At 32.6% G+C, this 21006-nt stretch overlaps 1 protein-coding gene across 2 annotated transcripts in view; it reads right to left on the bottom strand.

Annotated features, from left to right (window-relative positions):
- Positions 1-21006, bottom strand: part of LOC108903867 (A disintegrin and metalloproteinase with thrombospondin motifs 9) — a 317588-nt gene that overhangs the window by 220540 nt on the left and 76042 nt on the right. For both annotated transcript variants that reach the window (XM_018706198.1, XM_018706199.1), the window contains exon 3: positions 20528-20764. In XM_018706198.1, the coding sequence (XP_018561714.1) occupies positions 20528-20729 (202 nt within the window). In that variant the 5' untranslated portion in view covers positions 20730-20764. The remainder of the gene's footprint in view (positions 1-20527; positions 20765-21006) is intronic.

Genomic DNA, 21006 nt, shown 5'->3' with positions numbered 1-21006 from the left:
TTTTTTAGTTTTGGTATCTGGTAGTAGCAGAAATAGGCTAAATCTGAGGTCAAGCCGTGTTCCGCTCTATGCTCACAATACACAATGCTACAGACTGCCATAAAAACACGTACCACACCTCGGCCAAGCAAAGCGTCAAAATCACTCGCACATGTAAAACGACCATGATCAGGAACTGCATTGGCCAACGTCTCTCAGCAAAAACCTGGATTGTGCACCAGCACGCCAGGCCGACAGGGCAGGCACTAGGGTGCCGCTAGATGCGTATCGAATAAATTGATCGATGCGAAGCTTCAGATCAGAGGCAGACTTGTACAATGATGCGAAAAGTAGTTGATGCTTCGTCACCATAGTAACAATAGCACTTATTAAAACTTCGACCGATTATTTTAGATATACGTCTATACCTTATCTACGTCCTACGTCCCTTTTTGTTTCGTACTATTATGCAAATGCTTTTTAATTCTCCTCCTGATTGCTGTCAAGGAAACTTCCCCTTCGGGATTAAAAGATGCACTTTAGTAGGCATATAAAGTTCTGTTCCTTCTTTAGGATGACATTTAGTAATACGATTTGTACGCTTTTCTGAGCACAATATCGCAACGCATCTTGTACATTTAAATAAACGCGACACGGTGTGGGTGTTGGGACCAATAAAACGCTGCGCGACCGAGTAAAAAGACTTGTCCGCTTAAAACGTTTCGAGTTTATTAAGGAATATTTCGCCGACTGTCCCGCGAACGCCCGGCAACAAAAATGTCGGTGAACTTTGGCGCGCCTCGTAGCGTGCCCGATCAGATAAGAGATTTTATATCGGCAATATTTATCCTTTTACAGTCGAATAGATAGTGCACTAACGACCCAAACGGAATTTCGTCTGCTGAAACGACTCTAACGCGCTGAATATATTACACGGATATTAAAAGAAATTTTAATCTGCGAGACGGAATCAGTGCCGGCCGACGACGATATTTTATCTGTCACAGGGCATGGCCTCCTATATATTTTTATACGGATTGTCCGACTGGGTAAATTGGATGAGATTGGTCCAAATGCTGATCTTGTTGCCTTATTTTGTTCATACTTTACTGATGAAGGTCTTGGATCGATATGTCGCCGTGCTTGAATCGCGAATACCGCTCATAAAAAATACACCACATAAATGAGACAACTCCCAAACCCAAAGCCAAAGACTGTGCGGAAAGGAGTTACACTTGAAAAAAAACGCGGACAAACACCCATTATCCATCGACATTGCCAGTACCCAAGCCAGGGATCGAACTCGGACCAGAATAGGAAGTCTGGCCGAGAAATGTTTGCTACTGCATGTTCGGCAGACTGCGCTACCGCGATGATCCACTCGTTCACTTAATTATTTTCAAAGCATATTCTTTATAAGCTGTAGTAAAATTACAATACCGCACGAATATCAACCATTTTAAAAAATCGAACAGGTCGAAATAGTCGTCGCACGAAAACTGTTTCAAGGACTCGCTACAATCGTCTCAAGCGAAGCCATATGACAAACTAACAGGGGAAGCTGTGTAACACCCACCTAGCGGGAGAAGCCCGAACTAAAAGAGCGGCGCGCGCAGCAAATTTCGACTGGTTATTTATGAACCTCCCTATACATTCTAGTCCAATAAGACCAAGGCAATTCAACTAAGGAGGTATATCGGGGTCCGAGGGAAGTGAGGAGAGCAGGGGGGTCCTATGCTTTTCTTATGGGACTAAAGCCCGCTGCCAATTTGAAAAAATTAAATTCTATTCAAATTATTTGCGATAAACAGTATCTATATAGCAAAGAAATCTACTCTTACGCACATAGCATACATATTGACTAATTAACAACATAAAATATCATATTTAAGTAGTTTTAAATTATATTTTATGAACGCATAAAGACTATGTAGATGTGGCAACAGAGCTAATAATTGACTAGCAGTTGTACACACTGCGAACCTACAGACCTCGGACATCGGAGATATTGTGCGTTAAATTCGGGTAAAGATGCGTACGCGTTCAAAAATGTATTGTGTGTAAACTATGTACAATATAATTATTATATGTATATTTACAATTGCAAATTTATCGTATTATCCTCGCGAAGATTTGTATCGTTTATTTAAAATCCGTAAATCATGTGAACTGGTAAAACAACGAGAATTATGTTAATTTAGTTCTAAAGAAATGAAATGACACTCGCGCCCATCTCGTCCAAGTCAAAGAAAATGTTGGATGCAATTTTGAAGGTTCTGTGATAGAAATTACATTATTACTCACTGTTCGTGTTTTTAATGTCTATTTTAGTAATGTTACAAAAATTTTGCAACTATAACTCAATTTTTAGATATAAAGTTTGCAGAGAAATATTTATGTTCCTTTGTTATTCCTTACAAATGCTTTTATCTCAAGTATTACTAATTATATTAATCAAGTAAAGAAAACTTTATGTAACTCTAAATATTGCTGGGTAATGAGTACGATGTTTTTATAAACCATTAAATACATTAAAAGCATTTATCAACTGTATTTTTTATTCCAATAAATATATCGCAGCTTCCTAGTCTTTTTTAATTAATCTAATTTTTTTAAAACATTACAAAAAATCATCTGTTGTGGATAATTTAATGTTGATAACAATATACATGGGATTTAGGAAAAATGTATATGTTTGAAATCAATTTCGTTTCGTTTTTATCAAGTCTTTCAAATGTATTCCCTCGTTGCTGTCAGCTGATTGCGACTTTGACATATTAATCCTCAAGTCAGACAGAAATGCAATTATTGGTTTATGTTTCGAATTAATACAGCTGTACTATGTTCAAAACTTACATTATACTTAATGTTATAGGTCTGTCAAATATGGCTCAAAAAAATAAAAAATATTGCAGAAAAGTGACAGTTTCTATTTACTAATTGACCTGTTTCAGCGATTTTTTAAAATCTGAACTGAAAAAAATATATATGAATTTCGTTCCATCATTTTGGCATAAACGGTAATATTGCAGTCCAATTTCGGGACACCCTGTATATGCACATCAATCGTCGCGAGTTCTGGTGGTGGTACCACTAAAGGAGTGTTAAGAATTAAAACGTCTACATCAATTTTTTATTCAACGCTTAATTACGGTGGCGTGATTTGGTTTGGCCGTCAAGTCAATACGGCAGCGACTATAGGACACCCGATACTGTCGGGCAATGTCCTTGTGAAGGCTCCGGCGTCGTAACCGTAGACAGCGATGCCTCAGAGGCCTATTTAGTACGAAATTATTGGAGCAGCAGAACATCTGGATCAGCAACAAGTGGGTGTTACAATATGTTTTTTCGAGACGATGAACTGACAGATAACAGATCGTATAAAGGAGCAGACAAAACATATCCTGTTACGGCCAACGGAAAAAAAAACCGCTAATAATTCTGAAGTGATCATTAATAGAAAAAAAATGTAGTGTAAGAAATTGAGATTTCGAAGATAACTTTTCGATTAAGTTTTAAAATGACTGACGATTAATCTGACGGTGGCGCTTTCTACAATTATTATTAAAATTTATCGATAATCACTGGTTTAATAACGTACGAGGTGTTTTAAAAATGGTGTTACAAATCTTCGAAGTAGTTCACCAGAACATAAGAAAATAATTAATTTTATAGGGTGCACCAAATGGTGGGCAATTTGTATTCGAAAGTCAGTTTGTAATACACTGTTGTAGTGATTGCTGTGCTGTTTTTCGAGAGTACATTTAATAGCCTTTCTAAGTTTTCTTTTGAAAATGGCGCATTTATTTAGCAGTCGCGAATATTATGATATGCGAATAATTTATGGTGAAGCAACCGAAAGTGCCCATAGTGCCCGCATCGTAGTATCAGAAATATCGCACAACGAATAAATATTTCACATCCTGTTGTGTGGCGAACATTACTAGAAGCTCAGTTGTACCCATTTCATATTCAATGTGTTCAAGCGCTTACTTCTGAGGATTTCCACTACGTCGAGATTTTTGCGAATAGTCGCTTCAGGTATATGCAAGAAATCCTCAATTTACAGCGCAAATACTTGTTACAGATTCAATCGAAATGGTATCCACAGGAAATACGTCGCGGTGCCTTTCAGCAACAGTTTTCAGTGAACATGTGAGCCGGTATCGTTAATGACACTTAATAGGACCATGCTCTGTCACATACAACATGCACATTGGTTTAGACGCTTCAAAAATAATGATTTTGATGTTGAAGATAAAGAACGCTCTAGCGTGCCGAAACAGATTGAAGTATTTCATGAAGACTCATGCCAGATGCTAGCTGAACCTGCAAAATCATTAGGAGTTGCTCACACAATAGATTCGAAACGTTTGAAAGCATTAAGAATGATTCTAAAGCAAGGATATTGGTTGCCGTATGAGCTAAAGCCGAGAGACGTCGAATGACGTCTTTGAAAGTATGAACAGCTACTTCAAAGGCAGAAAAGGAAAAGTCAGGCATGTGTCAACACCGTCAGCAAAGCCGAATATCCATGGTTCCAAACTTATGCTCTGCGTTTGGTAGGATCACCTGTTTATTATAAGCTGCTCAAACCGAACTAAATCATCATGGAGGACTGCTATCGACTACAATTGATGCGTTTGAACCAAGCAATGAAGGAAAAACGGTCGTTGTATGAACGCAGAGACACGATAAAGTGATTTTGCAGCATAACAACGCTCGGCCACATACCAATACCGAAGAAATCCCATTTGGAAACGCTTAAATGGGAAGTCCTATCCCACCCGCCATATTGACCAGACATTGCCCCTTTGGATCGATGGCACAATCGTGGCCTGGCTGAGTGGCACTTCCATTCTTGTGAAGATGCCAAAAAATGGGTCGACTCTTCGTGTGGTTTTTCTGACAGGCCAGAAAGATGGGAAAAAGTAGTAGCTAGCGATGGACAATACCTTCAATGACATGTTCTTTACTATTTTTTTTAAATAAAGCATTAATTTTCACGAAAAAAAACAGCGAGGATTTATCCAACATCCCATTAGGTATCTACCCAGAAAAGTCGTTTTCCAATATGCGATCTAATCCAAAACAGAATATGTTCCATCTTTGTTTTTATAAATATTTGCCCAGACTTAGTCTGGTGCTCTTTAATAAACTACAATTATCTTATTGGTAAATACAGGTTTATTTACATTTTGCAAATACAATATAATAGTAGTTTAAGGCCAAATAAACAAACTTTTATTTTCGACTTACGAAAATTCTATTGCAAATATTACGTCATATTTGTTATAGGTTAAATTAACTGTTATTTTGTTTAGCTCGTATACATTAATTATAATATCTTTATACAAGATGTAACTAAAATACTTGGCCAAACTCTGACAGCTTTTAACTCGTTTTCGAGATATGGGGCGTTAAAATTTAATGAATACCTACGGTTTATTTAAAGGTACGTTCAAGTAATGCGTCTGCTACTAATCGGTGAGGAGTGCCTTCATGAGGAGACAATCCTGGCTGCAGTATCATATTACTTCTATCATTTTAGTGCATTTTAATAAAAGCTTGTTTTAATTTTTTTTTATTTGCACCTTTTTAGTTTTGTCATTAGAACTGAACAAGCATTCAAAATTTCAAAGTCGTAAGTTTAGAGGAAGTGGTTCAAATTTGACTTGTAAGATTTGAACTAAACACACAAACAAACATACTAAACTACTGATTATAGGATTTTAAAAGGAATTATGACGTTCAAGATATTTTATTACATGAATCGTTCAAATGGTTATTTTAGATGAAAAAACCGCAGAGTGCTATTAAATTAGAGGGTGGAAATTAGAGATAGGGGTGAAAATGCATCCCTTTCAGTTTTTTAATTGTTGCTCGAAAACGAAGCAAAATTTTGCTATAGTTAATAAGAAAAATTATTTAGAAAATTGAATTTCCTATCGAAATTACTTACTTAAAAAATTTAAAAGAAATATTTTATGCAAAAAATCGTTAATAAACTATTTAAATAAGATTTTTTTACTTTTTGATTTTTTTTTTAGTAGAAGTTGGCAAAGAAAATTGCTGTACAAAAAAACTAGATGATATTCCCTTCAAAATGAAGCGTTTTCAAAAGTTTTTGGACTAATATTGACTGAGTTATAACTGGTCAAATTTAAATATTTTTAGATTTTCGTCGTTTTTAACAAAAAATTTAAAAGGAAAATTTTATGCTAAAACATTTAAAAATGCGCAGAAAATTGTATTTTTAATATTTTTTTACTCTTTTTATGTTAAAACGACGAAAGTCTAAAAAATATCTGACCGGGACTTTTGAAAACGCATCATTCTGGAGAGAATCTCATCTAGTTTTTTGTACAGCAATTCTTGCATACTTCTTCTAAAAAAAAATAAAAAAAGTAAAAAAAAAATGAAAAAATCTTATTTTTTACTTTTTTTAAATTGCTTATTAACGATTGAATAAAATTTTTCTTTTAAATTTTTTAAATAAGCCATTTCGATGGGAAATTCAAATCTCTACAAAATTACCGAAATTTTGAGTCAATTCTCATCCAAAAATACTGTACAACCTCTTTTTTTTTAAGGAAATTTTATCTACTTTTTTTATGAAGCAATGCCTATTAGTGTGGGTCAAAAAAAATCGACTATTTTTTTTTACTTTATACTCTGAAACATAGGTTGCTAGACACTAGAAAATTCTCTCCAAATATGAGCTCTTAATTTTAATAGGAAGGTCCTCCGCTTTACAGTTTTCCATTTTTTCCTCAGTATTAGAAAAAAAATAATATCTCTCTATCAACTGTTCGTTAAAAATATCTCTCCTCATATAGGTACTTGTAGGAAATTGAACGCTCTACAAAAAAGGTCTCTTACAATGTTTTTGTAAACCTCACCGTTTAAAAGAATATTAAAGGTTGAAGTTTGATTATTTTAAGACAAATTTCTGTTTTGCTTATGAATTTTATAACTCGTTAACAAAAAATCATTATGAAATGCGCAATTCATGGTGTTGTAGGAAATTAACTGCTCTACAAAAATGGTCTCTTAGGATTAGTCGATTGAATAAAGCGTTTAAAAGATATTCATCGTCAAACTTCAATGCACGCCAATTTTAACAGTTTTTGATTAATAATTCGGAAAATTTCAATTTAGTTTAAGTTTCAGGGAAATTTATACAAATTTGAGTTTCTAGTGAAGCTCCTAATGCAGTCAAAAAAATTCTTCGCTATCATACTCAATGGTTAAAATTACAAAAAAGAAAAAAAAAATCACCACAAAACCAAAATGTTTGAAATTTTATAACTCGCTTGATAATTAAATAAAAAAACTTTAATAACAAATTGAACATTTTTTTTTCTTTAAGATTAATACTTTTCAATAATAAATTTCTAACAAAAACGTTATTTTTTCAAGATTTAATGAATCATTGATTCTCAGTCAGAAATAATGCACAAATTTTTTTTCGATGTAACCAAACATGCTTACGACTAAAAAAAAACTAGAAAAATAGTTTAAACATTTCTCTGTTAATAGAAACTCAAATTTGTATAAATTTCCCTAAAACTCATAAACTAAATTGAAATTTTTCGAATTATTATTAATCAAAAACTGTTAAAATTGGCGTGCATTAAAGTTTGACTATGAATATATTTTAAATGCTTTATTTAATCGACTAATCACAAGAGACCATTTTTGTAGAGCAGTTAATTTCCTACAAAACTATGATGCGCATTTCATAATGATTTTTTGTTAACGAGTTATAAAATTCATAAGCAAAACAGAAATTTGTCTTAAAATAATCAAACTTCAACCTTTAATATCTTTTAAACGGTGAGGTTTACAAAAACATTGTAAGAGACCTTTTTTGTAGGGCGTTCAATTTCCTACAAGTACCTATATGAAGAGAGATATTTTTAACGAACAGTTGATAGAGAAATATGAATTTTTTTTCTAATACTGAGGAAAAAACGGAAAACTGTAAAGCGGAGGAAGATTAAGAGCTCATATTTGGAGAGTATTTTCTAGAGGTGTCTAGCAACCTATTTTTCAGAGTATAAAGTAAAAAAAAATAGTTGATTTTTTTTGACCCACCCTAATGCCTATCTTTACTCAAAAAAAAAACTAGAGGCTAAAGGCTAAAGTAAAAAAAAACAAAAAATTTTTTGCTTTTTTTCAGTTTATTAACGATTTTTTGCATAAAATTTTCCTTTTAAATTTTTGAAATAAGCCAATTCAATTCTCTAAATAATTTTTCCTATGAACTATAGCGAAATTCTGCTACGTTTTCGGGCTGCAATTAAAAAACTGAAAGGGGTGCATTTTCACCCCTATATCCAATATCCACCCTCTAATTTAATAGCACTCCGCGGTTTTTTCGTCTAAAATGATCCTTTGTTCCTTCTAACCCTGTTTTTTTTTTATATAATCAATACGTGTGAAGTTAAATAAAAGATTGCAAAAAATAGAACTACTGCATTGCTTGTTGCATTCTCAATTCGCGTTGATGCGTTGATACGTAACTTTGTATCGGGATCTGCATGAATACCACTAGATATCCACATGATTTATACGTATGATGCGGATCTTACCCACCTCTAGCACTGTTTAGTTTCTACATTTCCATGCAACAAACAGCTCGCTACTTAGAGCTAGAGTCTAGCCGCTAGACGATAATGGGACCATAAACCATTTTTATAGCTCGCTGGCGTATTGTATGTAGACGTAATCGCCGATATTTTTGCGTGTTCGTACGTCTATTTATACAATGTATTCGACATGAGGCACAAAGTGTCTCTAGGTCGTTAATGGCGACCTTGTGGCATAATAAATTTGCATAAGTTCCCGGCAGCTTGAACAAATAACAACTATTTATACAATTTTTATGTACAATAGAGTAGATAGAACACGGAATCGGGCAAATACATAGTATTTTTTTGCTACAAAATAGTATAGTTACCGTTTGTTCGTTGAATGCGATAAATGGTGAGGTTACTTCTCGAAAGTTTACCTTAAATCAATTAAATTTCAAATTACTCATACTTTTAGTCCATGCAAATCACTGTATTGAGTCGAAACGGGACTATTTTGAATAAAATTAATCGGTTTTGCCAAAATAGCTTTTTGTTTTTCTTATTTTTAAAAAGTGTTGTTTACTTTGGAATCCACCTTGTGTTCTACTAATATTTAATTTTAATAAATTACTCTTTATCGTCACATTTCGTGAACTTTTTTTTTCTCCAAAAATAACCTTGAAATTATCTTAAACTTATCGTTGACCATAAATTTAAATAAACATTATTAACCTCTTTTTTTAACTGTAGATATAGAGCGACTTTAACACGAATTCACATAAAAATATCACTTTTAATCTCAATTCTATCGCTTGGATTTGTTAGTTTAAAAATGTGTTTCGCGAAGAATTCTACTTACTCGTATCAGTCCTAGTAACCGTGACCTAGAGAGTTATTTTAAGTGAAGCGATAGAGGCTAAGGTTACGTCTTACGTAAAAAAAACGATTTCCTACACAAACAAACAATGGCTCGCAAGAAAAATACACATCCACTTTTATCCAGCAGGTATCCTCCATCAAAATCGAATAAATATTTTTTTTATATAATCCCGATGGTAATAATAGATAAATATCCCCGTCACCCACTTCTCTCCGGTTATAGCCGTTAATTGGGATAAATATTTATAATCGGTCGCTTACTTATGGCCACCGATAACACGTTTTTCTACTGAATGATCCGAAAACGTAGGCTGATAATTGATTAGAAAGATACAACGGAGTCGATAGGGCGTTGACATATGTATAGCATGTGAAAAAATTTATAGTTTATACTTTTCCTTTTCCTGTTTGTAGAACTTCTTTTGTCCTAATTCCTGAAATTAAATGCAACAGCAATAGTTTACATAATTTTTTCTACGTTCATGCAAAAAAACAAAACTTTATTAAACTAACGAGCGTTCAAATAAAAACGTGGTCGAAGTTGGCTCTGACACATTAGACGTAGGGAGTAGCTTATAGCGACCAACTTAACCTCATTTCTCAACGAGCTGTATAGCAGCTGTCAGTTTCAATAACGTTAATGACTATATAACTTTATTTTAAAGAATAATCGTGATAACAATAACAAACAATTAAAGGAGCTGCGGAAAGTGTCCCCCTCCTTGTTATAACAATAAATTAAAGCAGCTGCTGAAAGTGTCCCCCTGCTTGTTCCAAGCACTTTTCACACCTGTTCCTCAAAGAATTAAAGACATTTTCTAAGATGCTCGGGGTATTGTTAATTTCACGAATCTTGTCTATAAGTCGAGCCTGCAGATGGTTTAAATCAGGAATAGGCAGTTCAAAAATAGTGTTTTTAAGGTAAGGCCACAAAAAGAAATCACACGGCGTAATATCACACGACCTCGGTGGAAATTCATGTTCAGCATTGAGACTTATTAGTCGATTTTGGAAAACTTCCCTCAACATATTCATCGTGTCGCCTGCCGTATGTGCCCTTGCGCCATCTTGTTGAAAGTAAAAGTTTGTAATTTCGTTTTCTTCCAGCTGGTTAACAAAAGGAGCGATAATTTCTTCTCTATACCTTTGCGCAGTAAGAGTACCATTAAAAAAAATAGGTCCATAAATCCTCCTTCGATTGAGAGCACACCAAACTCCAATTTTTTGAGCGTGTAGAGGGCCCTCGACAAAAAAGTTATCTGGTTTTTCAGAAGACCACATTCTCATATTCTGTGAGTTTACGTAACCACTTAAATGAAACCAGGCTTCATCAGAAAAACAGGTGATATTATGAAGTTCACCGTAGTTGTTTAAAAACCATTCACAAAATACAGCCCGTCGCGGAAAATCAACTTCATGAAGTTCTTGCTGACAAGTTAAACGATAGGAGAACAAACGCAAATCTTTTTTTAACACTGTGTGGCAGGTACCGACTGATACTCCCACCATTTGTGATAAAACACGTACAGAAGTTCTTGGCGCATTTTCCATTATTTGTTGGACATTTTCTTTTAATTCTTCAGTCCGCTTTTTAGGTCGGCCGCTTCCTTCTTTTCTTGTTACACTGCCCGTTTCACGAAAAACATTAACACAACGCTGAACTGCACTTTGAAAAATTTTGTACTCAACAACGCCGGGAAATTGATTTTGAAATTCTATGAAACATTCCTCAATAGAATACTTCCATATTCCATCAATCTTGCGTCCATTTCTAAAGTAGGACTCTATGATAAACACTTTTTGTTCTTGAGAAAACACCATTTTAAACGCTTTTTAAAACGAAAATATTCAAATTGATAGCGGCGATATAGCGCTTTGACAGATGACGTTTAAGTTCATTTGCTATACGCTACGCCCTACGTCCAAATTTTCAGAACCAACTTGACCACGTTTTTATTTGAACGCTCGTTATATTTAGCGAAAAAACTGGTTCTTTATTGCACTAGTGCAATAAAATTTTTATTGCACTAGTTTGTAACCCTATGTGATCAATGAGAAATGCATTTCTAAAATTGCATCTGGAAGAGTTAAAATATGAAAAATTTATAACTCGGAGAAAGTCCTGAATAGGACATTAAGCCCAATCCATTTTTCTGGGTAAGTATTAACATTTACGTTTTGTGATTTTTTGTTTCAAATGATTATCTCGCGAAGGTGTTTTGTAAACCTTATTTTTTAAAACTCCCCATAAAAAAAATCGAGGAGTGTTAGATCTGGTGACTTTTCGGGCCACTGAATAGGTCCATTAAGCCCAATCCATTTTTCTGGGTAAGTGTTATCTAAATATTGCTAGACAATCCTGGCCTTATGGGGTGGAGCCCCGTCTTGCTGAAACCATAGGTTTCTCCTTAGCTGCAAAGGCAAATTCTTCAGAAGTGCAGGAAGTTCTTCTTTTAGGAAATTTAGGTAACTCACGTTGTTCAATGTATGTTCATATAAATAAGGCCCAATTAAATGCCACACCATACATTTATTCTAAAATGGCCTTGGTTTCGGACTGGATTTACAATGTAGGGATTTTCAATAGACCAGCATTGTTCGTTGCGCCTGTTTGGCAAACCATTACTGACAAACCGACTTTTGTCGTGTATTTAAATTTTTTGTATTCTCCCAGCAGGCCCATACTATCTAGTTTGAGACACGCTGTACCTCCATATCACCCTCCAGTATTTTTATACCGTGCAAAATAACCCTAAAATTTGGGAAATTCCTTCCCAAAGATAGACAAACTTCAGCCATTTGGTGTTCATAAAGAGAGGTGAGGGCATTCGAAGATGTGAGCATCGTTTCCAGATAAAAATGATGTTTCTTTTGCTCCTTTTTCCTTTTGTAACAAACTCTTTTATCTTCAAAGGATCTATGCATCTTGCACTTGCTCTGTGTTTTTGGCTGTTTCTTTCTTTTAAGCATTAAGCATTACCGTTCACCATGTTCTTCGCTGTAGTCTGCTTCAAGTTTTCCAACAACCTCAACTGAATTCTTGCAATCCTCACTCCTTTCTGAAATTCTGAGTGACTTTCGTGAAACTTAGCCATGCTACTCTTTCAGTATCATTCATTTTTGTGATAAATTTTTCGTCTCTGAACACGGTATGGGTTTGAAGACCATGGAAAACGCCTTCTTTCAGTTTAACATCATCAAAACAGTCGCCATTTTTGTTCAAAGCTTTAACGAACTATTTCATGAGACCAAGTCTAATATGGAGAGGTAGAAGCAGAATATTTGAAGGATCAACTAAGGCTTCGTGTTTTTCAACCCTGGTTGGAAATCTGTTCTTTTCGACCGTACTTTCTCTTCATAATGATTCTTTCTGTCTTTAATATCCCATAGATATAAGAGACATGGATGGAAGATGGAGTTGGTCTTCTTCTTGATTTGAAAAATATAATTTTTCATATTTTCTATATTTAAGGGCAGTTTCTCGCGATTTAAAAAAAAAAAGGCTGATGGAGCAATTCTGGCCCCGGATAAAGACAGATAGGTATGATCTTTGGAACAGACCACTTTACTTTTTTTGTGGTACTGTGTTATCAATACGACACTTTAGTTTCTATAAATTTGCAGCATTTGCACAGCATTGTTACACTTCAGTTCCTACAAATCGTATACTTTAGCTCTTGGTACATATCAATTATTACACTTTAGTTTTTACAATTTTGCGCTTTATTTCCTACATCATTACTACACTTAGTTCTATAGTTCAACTTAACATAATGCTTTTTATTTACAGCCTGCTAAAGACGGGATCAATTTTTTTGCATCAATAGTAGCTGGTATCGTGATTCTTTTACATATGACCAATTTAAAGCAATAACTACAAAAATAATAAATATTTAATATCTGCTTTTACCGTCAACAATTTTAACACATAATATCGTTACTCATCGTGAGATTTATTAGCATTATTCAAAATTCTCTGTATCCTGTTTTTAAAATTTAAATATCTTGGGACCTTCATGATTCGTTGTTACCTTGAGCGTGGTTCAAAATAATGACTACATATCTCTGTCGTTACTCTCCTCAAAAACGTTTATTCACATTCAGAGATATTTTTGAACTTTGATTTTTAGTATGAAAATAACTAAAACGTAAAACTCAAATATATTTGCAATAAGGGGTGCTTTGAATTATCAGAAAAGAAGCAATGCAATTTTTTTCATCATCATTTATACTTTATCTCAAATATGTCAAATATCTATGAAATATTTATTTTGCACATTGCGGCATATTGATAATATTTGACTTAAAAATTTATCTTGATAAGTTTGCCAGGACTGTGACGCTATCGATTTTTTTCTTTTCAATTTCGCACATATTTTTACATTGCATGGTGCTGTAAGGTTCTGATTTTTCTCAACAACTTTCATTAAAGAAGATTTTCGATATCTATTAAAAACGGAAAAACATTAGGTTTTTTCAATTAAAAAATTTTAACTTAAAATCGAAAATTATATAAAAATATTTTAATCAACAAAAATTATTAATTACAAAAAGTGATCAAAAATATCACGTATCACGATGACTGCTTTTTTATCCAACTAATCGAGAAATACGAGAAAGAAAATCTTATCTGTACTAATAATAAATTCACAATTATTTCATGAAACAGTTGAGGATGTACAAAAAAAAATATGTAAAGTATAACACTGGGTGATTTTTTTAACTTGAAGCAATCAAATATCTCGAGAAACAAGCACTCTACGAAATAAATAAATGCCCATGATCAATGTTGTATTAAAATAGTGCGAAAATTAGTCACCTCACCCCTCTCCTTGCAGGGGGAGCGGGGGGGACTTTGAAATCTTAAACAGGAACCCCCATTTTTTATTGAGGATAAGGATTCTGCTGCTACTAAAAGTACGTAGGATTTTTCTGACTTGAATTCAGAATAGAATTCTGCACAATAATAAATTAAAAAAAACATATATTGCTATTTGAAAAAAAAATGTTGACTATCGCTTTTCAAAAAAAAAAATAATAATAAATACGCTCCAATAGGCTCACTCTGTATTGTATTTAGAGCTATTTCATATCATTTTTTGTTTTTTAAAATCAGACTATAAATGACGGAGTTATGGCTTGCGTTTTTTTTTAGGAGACAGCCTGTATACCGAGTGTCCCCTAAGTCGAGGTCATAACTACAGGAAGTTGTTCTTTGGATTATGTTGGACCAAAAAGATTTGAGAGTTTAAAGTCTCTAATTATATAATTNTTCATTTTGAAATTTTTCGAATTACTTATTGATCTTCTCTTCAAAATAATTAGGCTATTGACTATGTACTTTAGATAGGAACTACAACGTAACAGAAATTTTATTGTTTGATATGTTCAATTGACCCTAAAAAATGATAAAACCGCGGAGTGCTACCTTTTAAAGGGGTGCGTTTTTGAGAATGAAGTAAAAAGGTGGTATTTTCTATTTTTTGAGTTTTACTCGAAAACTATGATTTTTTTCTAAATAATTGTCATCAGAAAAGTTGTAGCAAATTGAATTTCCAATTGAAATGAGACCTATTGCAGTCAAAAAAATTATTTTCAAATTATTTTTGTGAATGTGAAAGTTAAAATAAGTTTCTAGGTGATTGAAATTGATATTACAAGGAAAATATAGCTGTTCCTTACAAGAAGAGACATCCGTAACTTGTACAAATTCTTCACAAACTTCGGCAGATGTTATGCGTTCTGAAAATTATGGCAACGATGCTACAAGGGTTGTTATTAACGGAACGGAAGTTAAATGTGATAAAACAAAAAAACGAAATGTCTATTACTATAAATGTAAATGTTAATTTTAATAAGTAAATAACTTAAATTTGATTTAATATAGGTTTATTATTTTTCACTAGGAGTAGAAGCCGATCATTATGTGTTGAGCCCAAAAGTTTGCTCGCCGAGGCGTTAGCCGAGGCTGAGCAAATTGGGCAAAACACATAATGAGCCTTCCACTCCGAGTGACATACTATTTTTTCTTCAAGCGCGAATATAAAAAATTACTAATTTTGAAAATTTATAGCGGATAACGCGGTGTTCGATCTCAGCACAAAATAAAATCAGTAGGTAGGTAATACTATTTATTTTATACATTTTATACATTTTATTGATTAATTAAACATGACAGTTTTAACCACTTTATTCATGAAAAAAAAACAAATGTAACAATTATTTTTCTTTAATTTGAATTAAACGAATAAACATCTAAATTACCTACATGTCTATCATTAAACTTTATTTATTAACATGAATATTAAATGTGCAATTTTGTATGGTACAGTTGTTGATATTTAAAGCGCTGCTGGCTGTATTTTTTTCAAAGTTTACAGTTCTGTCGTTGAATACGTTACTTATAATAAGAATCTCAGTTTCAGTGTTAACAATTGTACCATTATTAACAGAAAAGTCTTCGATTAAATTATTTTCAGGATCAATATTTACAGTTTCGCTTGATGTACTTGGTTCATTATACTCTAATGGGTTTAATATTTTCATCGCTATCTGTTTCTTATTGTTTACAGAATCTTCAATGTATCCTTCAGCGACGCTGGTAGATTTCCATCCACCATGTCGCTTTAGGGTTGTAATGTCTCCACCATTATCAACTAAGATAGTTGCCGAGGTTCTTCTAAGGCAATGCCCCGTATATTCATGTGGATTTGGCAACCTTAAAAATGATGCAACATCTTTTGGCACTTTTGAAATTTTATGTATGCCCATTACAACACGATGACAATGGCCATTTTGATATTTAATAAAAAATCTATCAAAAGTTATGTCTTTTGGCCGAAGAGTAGCATATTTTCTGTATAAATTTAAATAAAACTCACCAATTATGGTAAATGAACGATGTTTTTTAGTTTTTGTATTGGGAATATTTACTAATATTATATTTCCCAAATCTTTTACTTCATTAACTTTTACTTGAATGAGTTCATCGCATCTACAAGCTCCTGTGACTCCAAATATTAGTGTAACCTAAAAAATATAGAATTATCAATTTTGTAACAATAAAAAAAGTTGGAAAATGCAAGGAAATTCTAAAACATGACGTAATTTTAAGACATCTATATTTATGAGTTTTTACAACATTCTTCCAATGAGCTATCTTTATTTCCGAAAATTGTTTATTATTCTCGTAATGGATACTATAAAATAACTTGAAGTTTACAAATTATAACAAAATTTTATATTACAAATATAAAAAGGTTAAATATATATCTACCTATAATTTAAAAAGTACATACCTTGGTTGCTAAATATTTATCATCAGGTGCTTTATTCAGGAATTCGTCAAATTCTTTTTTAGACAAAACTTTCGACTTTTTTGGTTTATAATTTTCACCTTGTCGTTTCAAAAATGTAATTAATTTTGAATATTTCTCAATATTTACATTGTGTTCTATGTTTAATTTAGATTTTACCATTGAATATTGCGCCCATAAAGTTGAACTTTTCAGTGTTCTGGATAATCTTGTAAAATATGCTATCATCACATTTTCTGAATAAATATGTGCATTATTTTCTTTTGCCCAATTTATGAATTTATCTTAAGCATATTCATAAATTTTTCTCGACTTTGTTGGTATAAGTGTTGCGCCACTGATGTATTTGCAATTTTCAGTAATTCTGGTGGTGTGCACTGCATTTCTTCAGACATTTTAAAAACGACCCGACGCGACATCAAATTTCAACTGACACTTAATGAAACGTCAAAGCTTCTTGAATCTTTAATTCGTTGCTAGGATACTTACCTACACATTGTTACATTTTTTTACTAGTTAAAAAATGAAAAATATTTGTACTAATTAAACAATAGGCTGCTTCTAAAGGAGGTGTTGCACTATATAATATAAGTATTATTATACGCTTGAAGAAAAAGTTATTTTATTCTACTAGTGGATAAAGTATCACTTTAGACGGTTCATATGTGTGCATAAAAGTCCGATTATAAGGTGATTGTGATAAACATAATTTAAATAAATTAAATAAATTTACACGTAATACATGGTAATATAGTGGTTTATCTTAATAGAATCAAGTTAAAGGTATATGAAATAGTTTTATGTTCTAAAACTATTAATTTACTCTGAATTAATTCCTCTTATTAATATATATTGACTGTCAGGACGAACTTGTAATAGAATTAAATCCTGAAACAAAATTATGCAAAGCTAAAATCGTAAATATAAACTTTTTCAAATCCTCGCTATTTGAAAAAGTCCTTGCTTGATAGTGATCACGATCCCTGATTTATATCCGACTTGTGGCAAAGCAGAAGGTTCCGGCCTAATTATTAAAAAAAAGAAAACGCGCTGAGTAATTTGGCACTCCTAATATATTGAACGTTATTTTTAGGTCGATGCCCACGATAATCGTATGTGTATATGTAATAAATAGTATGGGTACAAGGCGTTAACGTACTGTAACTCATTTGTTAAGTTATGCCTGCACCATTTTCTTTGATGCTTAGATAATTGCGCCGAACGACCGGCAATTAATCGGAGATGTTAAAAATATAATTAGAGTGAGATGCTAACGGAATCATATTTAAAACTATAACGTCTCTACATTACAAACCATAAGTCGGCACTATATTTTGTGATAAACAATACAGAATATTCTGTTGGAGAAATGCTTTAAAAAAATTCCGAAAACATTTGATACAGCATTCATGTCTGTATTAATCAGTCTATGGTTAGAAAATAACATGGAGATCTTTACCAAATAGTAACTAAAACTGGGAGATTGAAAAACACTTTAATCCTGCGCACTATTAACACTTTAGTTCAAAAATAAATAATGACTAAAATATATTCTAGTTCTAATAGTCTTTACAATCGCCAAGAGATTCATTTTAATCCCCCCGCTGGTTATTAACACTTTAGTTCAAAATTATCAACTATAAAAGCACTTGCTTTATCAACATTCAATATAATGGTTTTTAGTTTAATTTTAATAGGATTTTAACAATCATTAAAAATACACTGTAGTCGCGCTGCATGTTATTAACACTTTAGTCCAAAATATTGACTAAAGTAACAATTGCTTTATCTATAAAATCAGCACAATCATCACTAGTTCGAAAACACTGACTGAAGTAACACTTGTTTTAATAATGCACTTTAGTCGCCTGCGTTTAACATTTTAGTTCGAAAATACTGACTAAACTCATTTCAACAACAACGTCAGTTTAATGGTTTTTCTTTGATTTTAACAGAATTTTAACAATTACTTCAAAGTTTACAAATGCACTTTAGTTATCCTGTTCGTTATTAACACTTTAGTTTGAAAACACTGACTAAAGTAGCACTTGTATTAACAATACACTTTAGTCGTCCTCGTTTAATATTTTAGTTTGAAAATACTGACTAAGCTTATTTCAACAACAATGTCAGTCTAATAGTTTTAGTTTAATTTTAACTATTATCCCAAAGTTTAAAAATATACTTTAGTTATCCTGTGCATTATTAACACTTTAGTTCGAAAATAAATAATGACTAAAATAGCACTTTAGTATTAACAGGGTCTTCTTCTTCATTTTAGTCGTCCCGCTCGTTTATTAACACTTTAGTTCGAAATTACTGACTAAAGTAGCACTTGTTTTGTCAACGCCAGTATAATGGTTTTTAGATTAGTTTCAAGAGGATTTTAACAACCAATAAAAATACACTGTAATCGCGCCGCGTGTTATTAACACTTTAGTTCGAAAACACTGATTAAAGTAGCACTTGTTTTAACAATACACTTTAGTAGTCGACGTTTAACATTTTAGTTCGAATATACTGACTAAACTTGTCTCAACAACAATGTAAGTTTAATGGTTTTAGTTTAATTTTAAAAGGGTTTTAACAATTATCCCAAAGTTTTAACAACAAAGGCATAAAAACTATAAATACGAGTATATTTCAATAATTCTATCAAAATTTGCATTATTTGAGCCTTCATAATTTATTAAATAATTAGAGACAGGGAGAATTTACATTTTCGAATTCATTCTTTGATATTTATTTCGATCTGTAAGACAATAAAACAATTTATTTAAATTTTCTTTGTTCATTTTCAGTTTTTGTTATAAAAACTAATACGAACACAATAGAAAACTAGCCTTACAGATTGTACTCATAAATAACAAAAAAAAAATGTTAATTACGATCAATCAAAATCTTGCAACTACAATTTATTTTTGCTGCCAATTTATTGCAACGTGTACTAATTATTAATAAAAAATAATATATTTTCTAATTTGTACATCCTAAGCACCTAGCTTCCTGGCGAAGCCACATTTATTAGATTTTTTTCGTTTTGATGAGCAGTATATCTCTTTAATTTTTTATACGTACTTTAAGGCGGTCCGTATAAAAATATCTAAGCTAGAAAAAAAACTAAAGACTAATCAATTTTTTTCGATGCAAATTATAGTCAAATCATCGTCCAATTTTTTCTAATTAATCCGTACTTAATTACAAATAAGAATATAATTAATACAGAGTTGTGAATTCTTTAGGTCATGACTTAAACAACAGAGACGCACTCAGTCGGTAACTGCAAATAATTAAAGTTAAAAAAAAATTAAAAACTATTTTTTGTCACCCTCTTTAAACGGTTGTACCTTCACAAATAATGTTCAAATGATATTTTTTTATAGGAAAGACCCACCTTATTTTTCGACAGAGACCCCCTATTTTTTTATTTACTTCTTTTTTCCTACTTCTTTATTTACACCCTGTATATTTTTTTTATTATAAGATTTCAAACTAGGCAGATATAAGTTCGTTGAAACATAATTACTGACTAATCCTTGTGACAAAGAGATTTATTTGCTGCTCTCTTTTATATTTTAGATGTCGATTGTGACGTAATGTGACAGAATATCAAAAAAAAAAAGGAAGAAAAGCTACTAAAGAAATACCACAAATAAACACTTTCAGACAATAGTTTTAACTTCACGACAAAAATTATATCAACATACGAGTCCCACCCTGGAACGACCTAAAAAAGTCGCAGGTCTAATTAGTTGCGAAAATTACTTAACATACCTTTGTGTCTGGACCTGTTGAGGTGCCTAGGGCCCTCCTGCGCCGAGGTCGTGGTGGTTACGTTGAGCACGTTGTATTGCTGCTTGTTCTTGAAGGCACCTTGACTGAACTGCACCCACACCACCACGATGATAGCCCCCAGCACGACTATCGCGACACACGCCAACACGGACGTACACCTCCTGGCGAACTTGGTAGTCATTTTGCCTATACTCGCACTTACTATCACCCCAGCAACTGAAACCAAAACGATTCTCTAAGATACAGTTATACAAGTATGGTGTTAATGTTAAATGTATGAAGCGCACGTATCAGAAGTGTGAATCACTTTTAACGTACTTATTATAAGTGTGAAGCACTTTTAACGCACGTATTAAACATGTGTCACACTTTTAACGCATGTTTTAAAAGTGTGAAACACTTTTAACGCACGTATTAAAAATGTGTCACACTTTTAACGCATGTATTAAAAGTGTGAC

Source organism: Anoplophora glabripennis, unplaced genomic scaffold (assembly GCF_000390285.2).
Source record: "Anoplophora glabripennis isolate ALB-LARVAE unplaced genomic scaffold, Agla_2.0 scaffold49, whole genome shotgun sequence".
NCBI lineage: Eukaryota > Metazoa > Arthropoda > Insecta > Coleoptera > Cerambycidae > Anoplophora > Anoplophora glabripennis.
The sequence above is the reverse complement of the archived record's forward strand: the minus strand, read 5'-3'. Positions and strand labels throughout refer to the sequence as shown.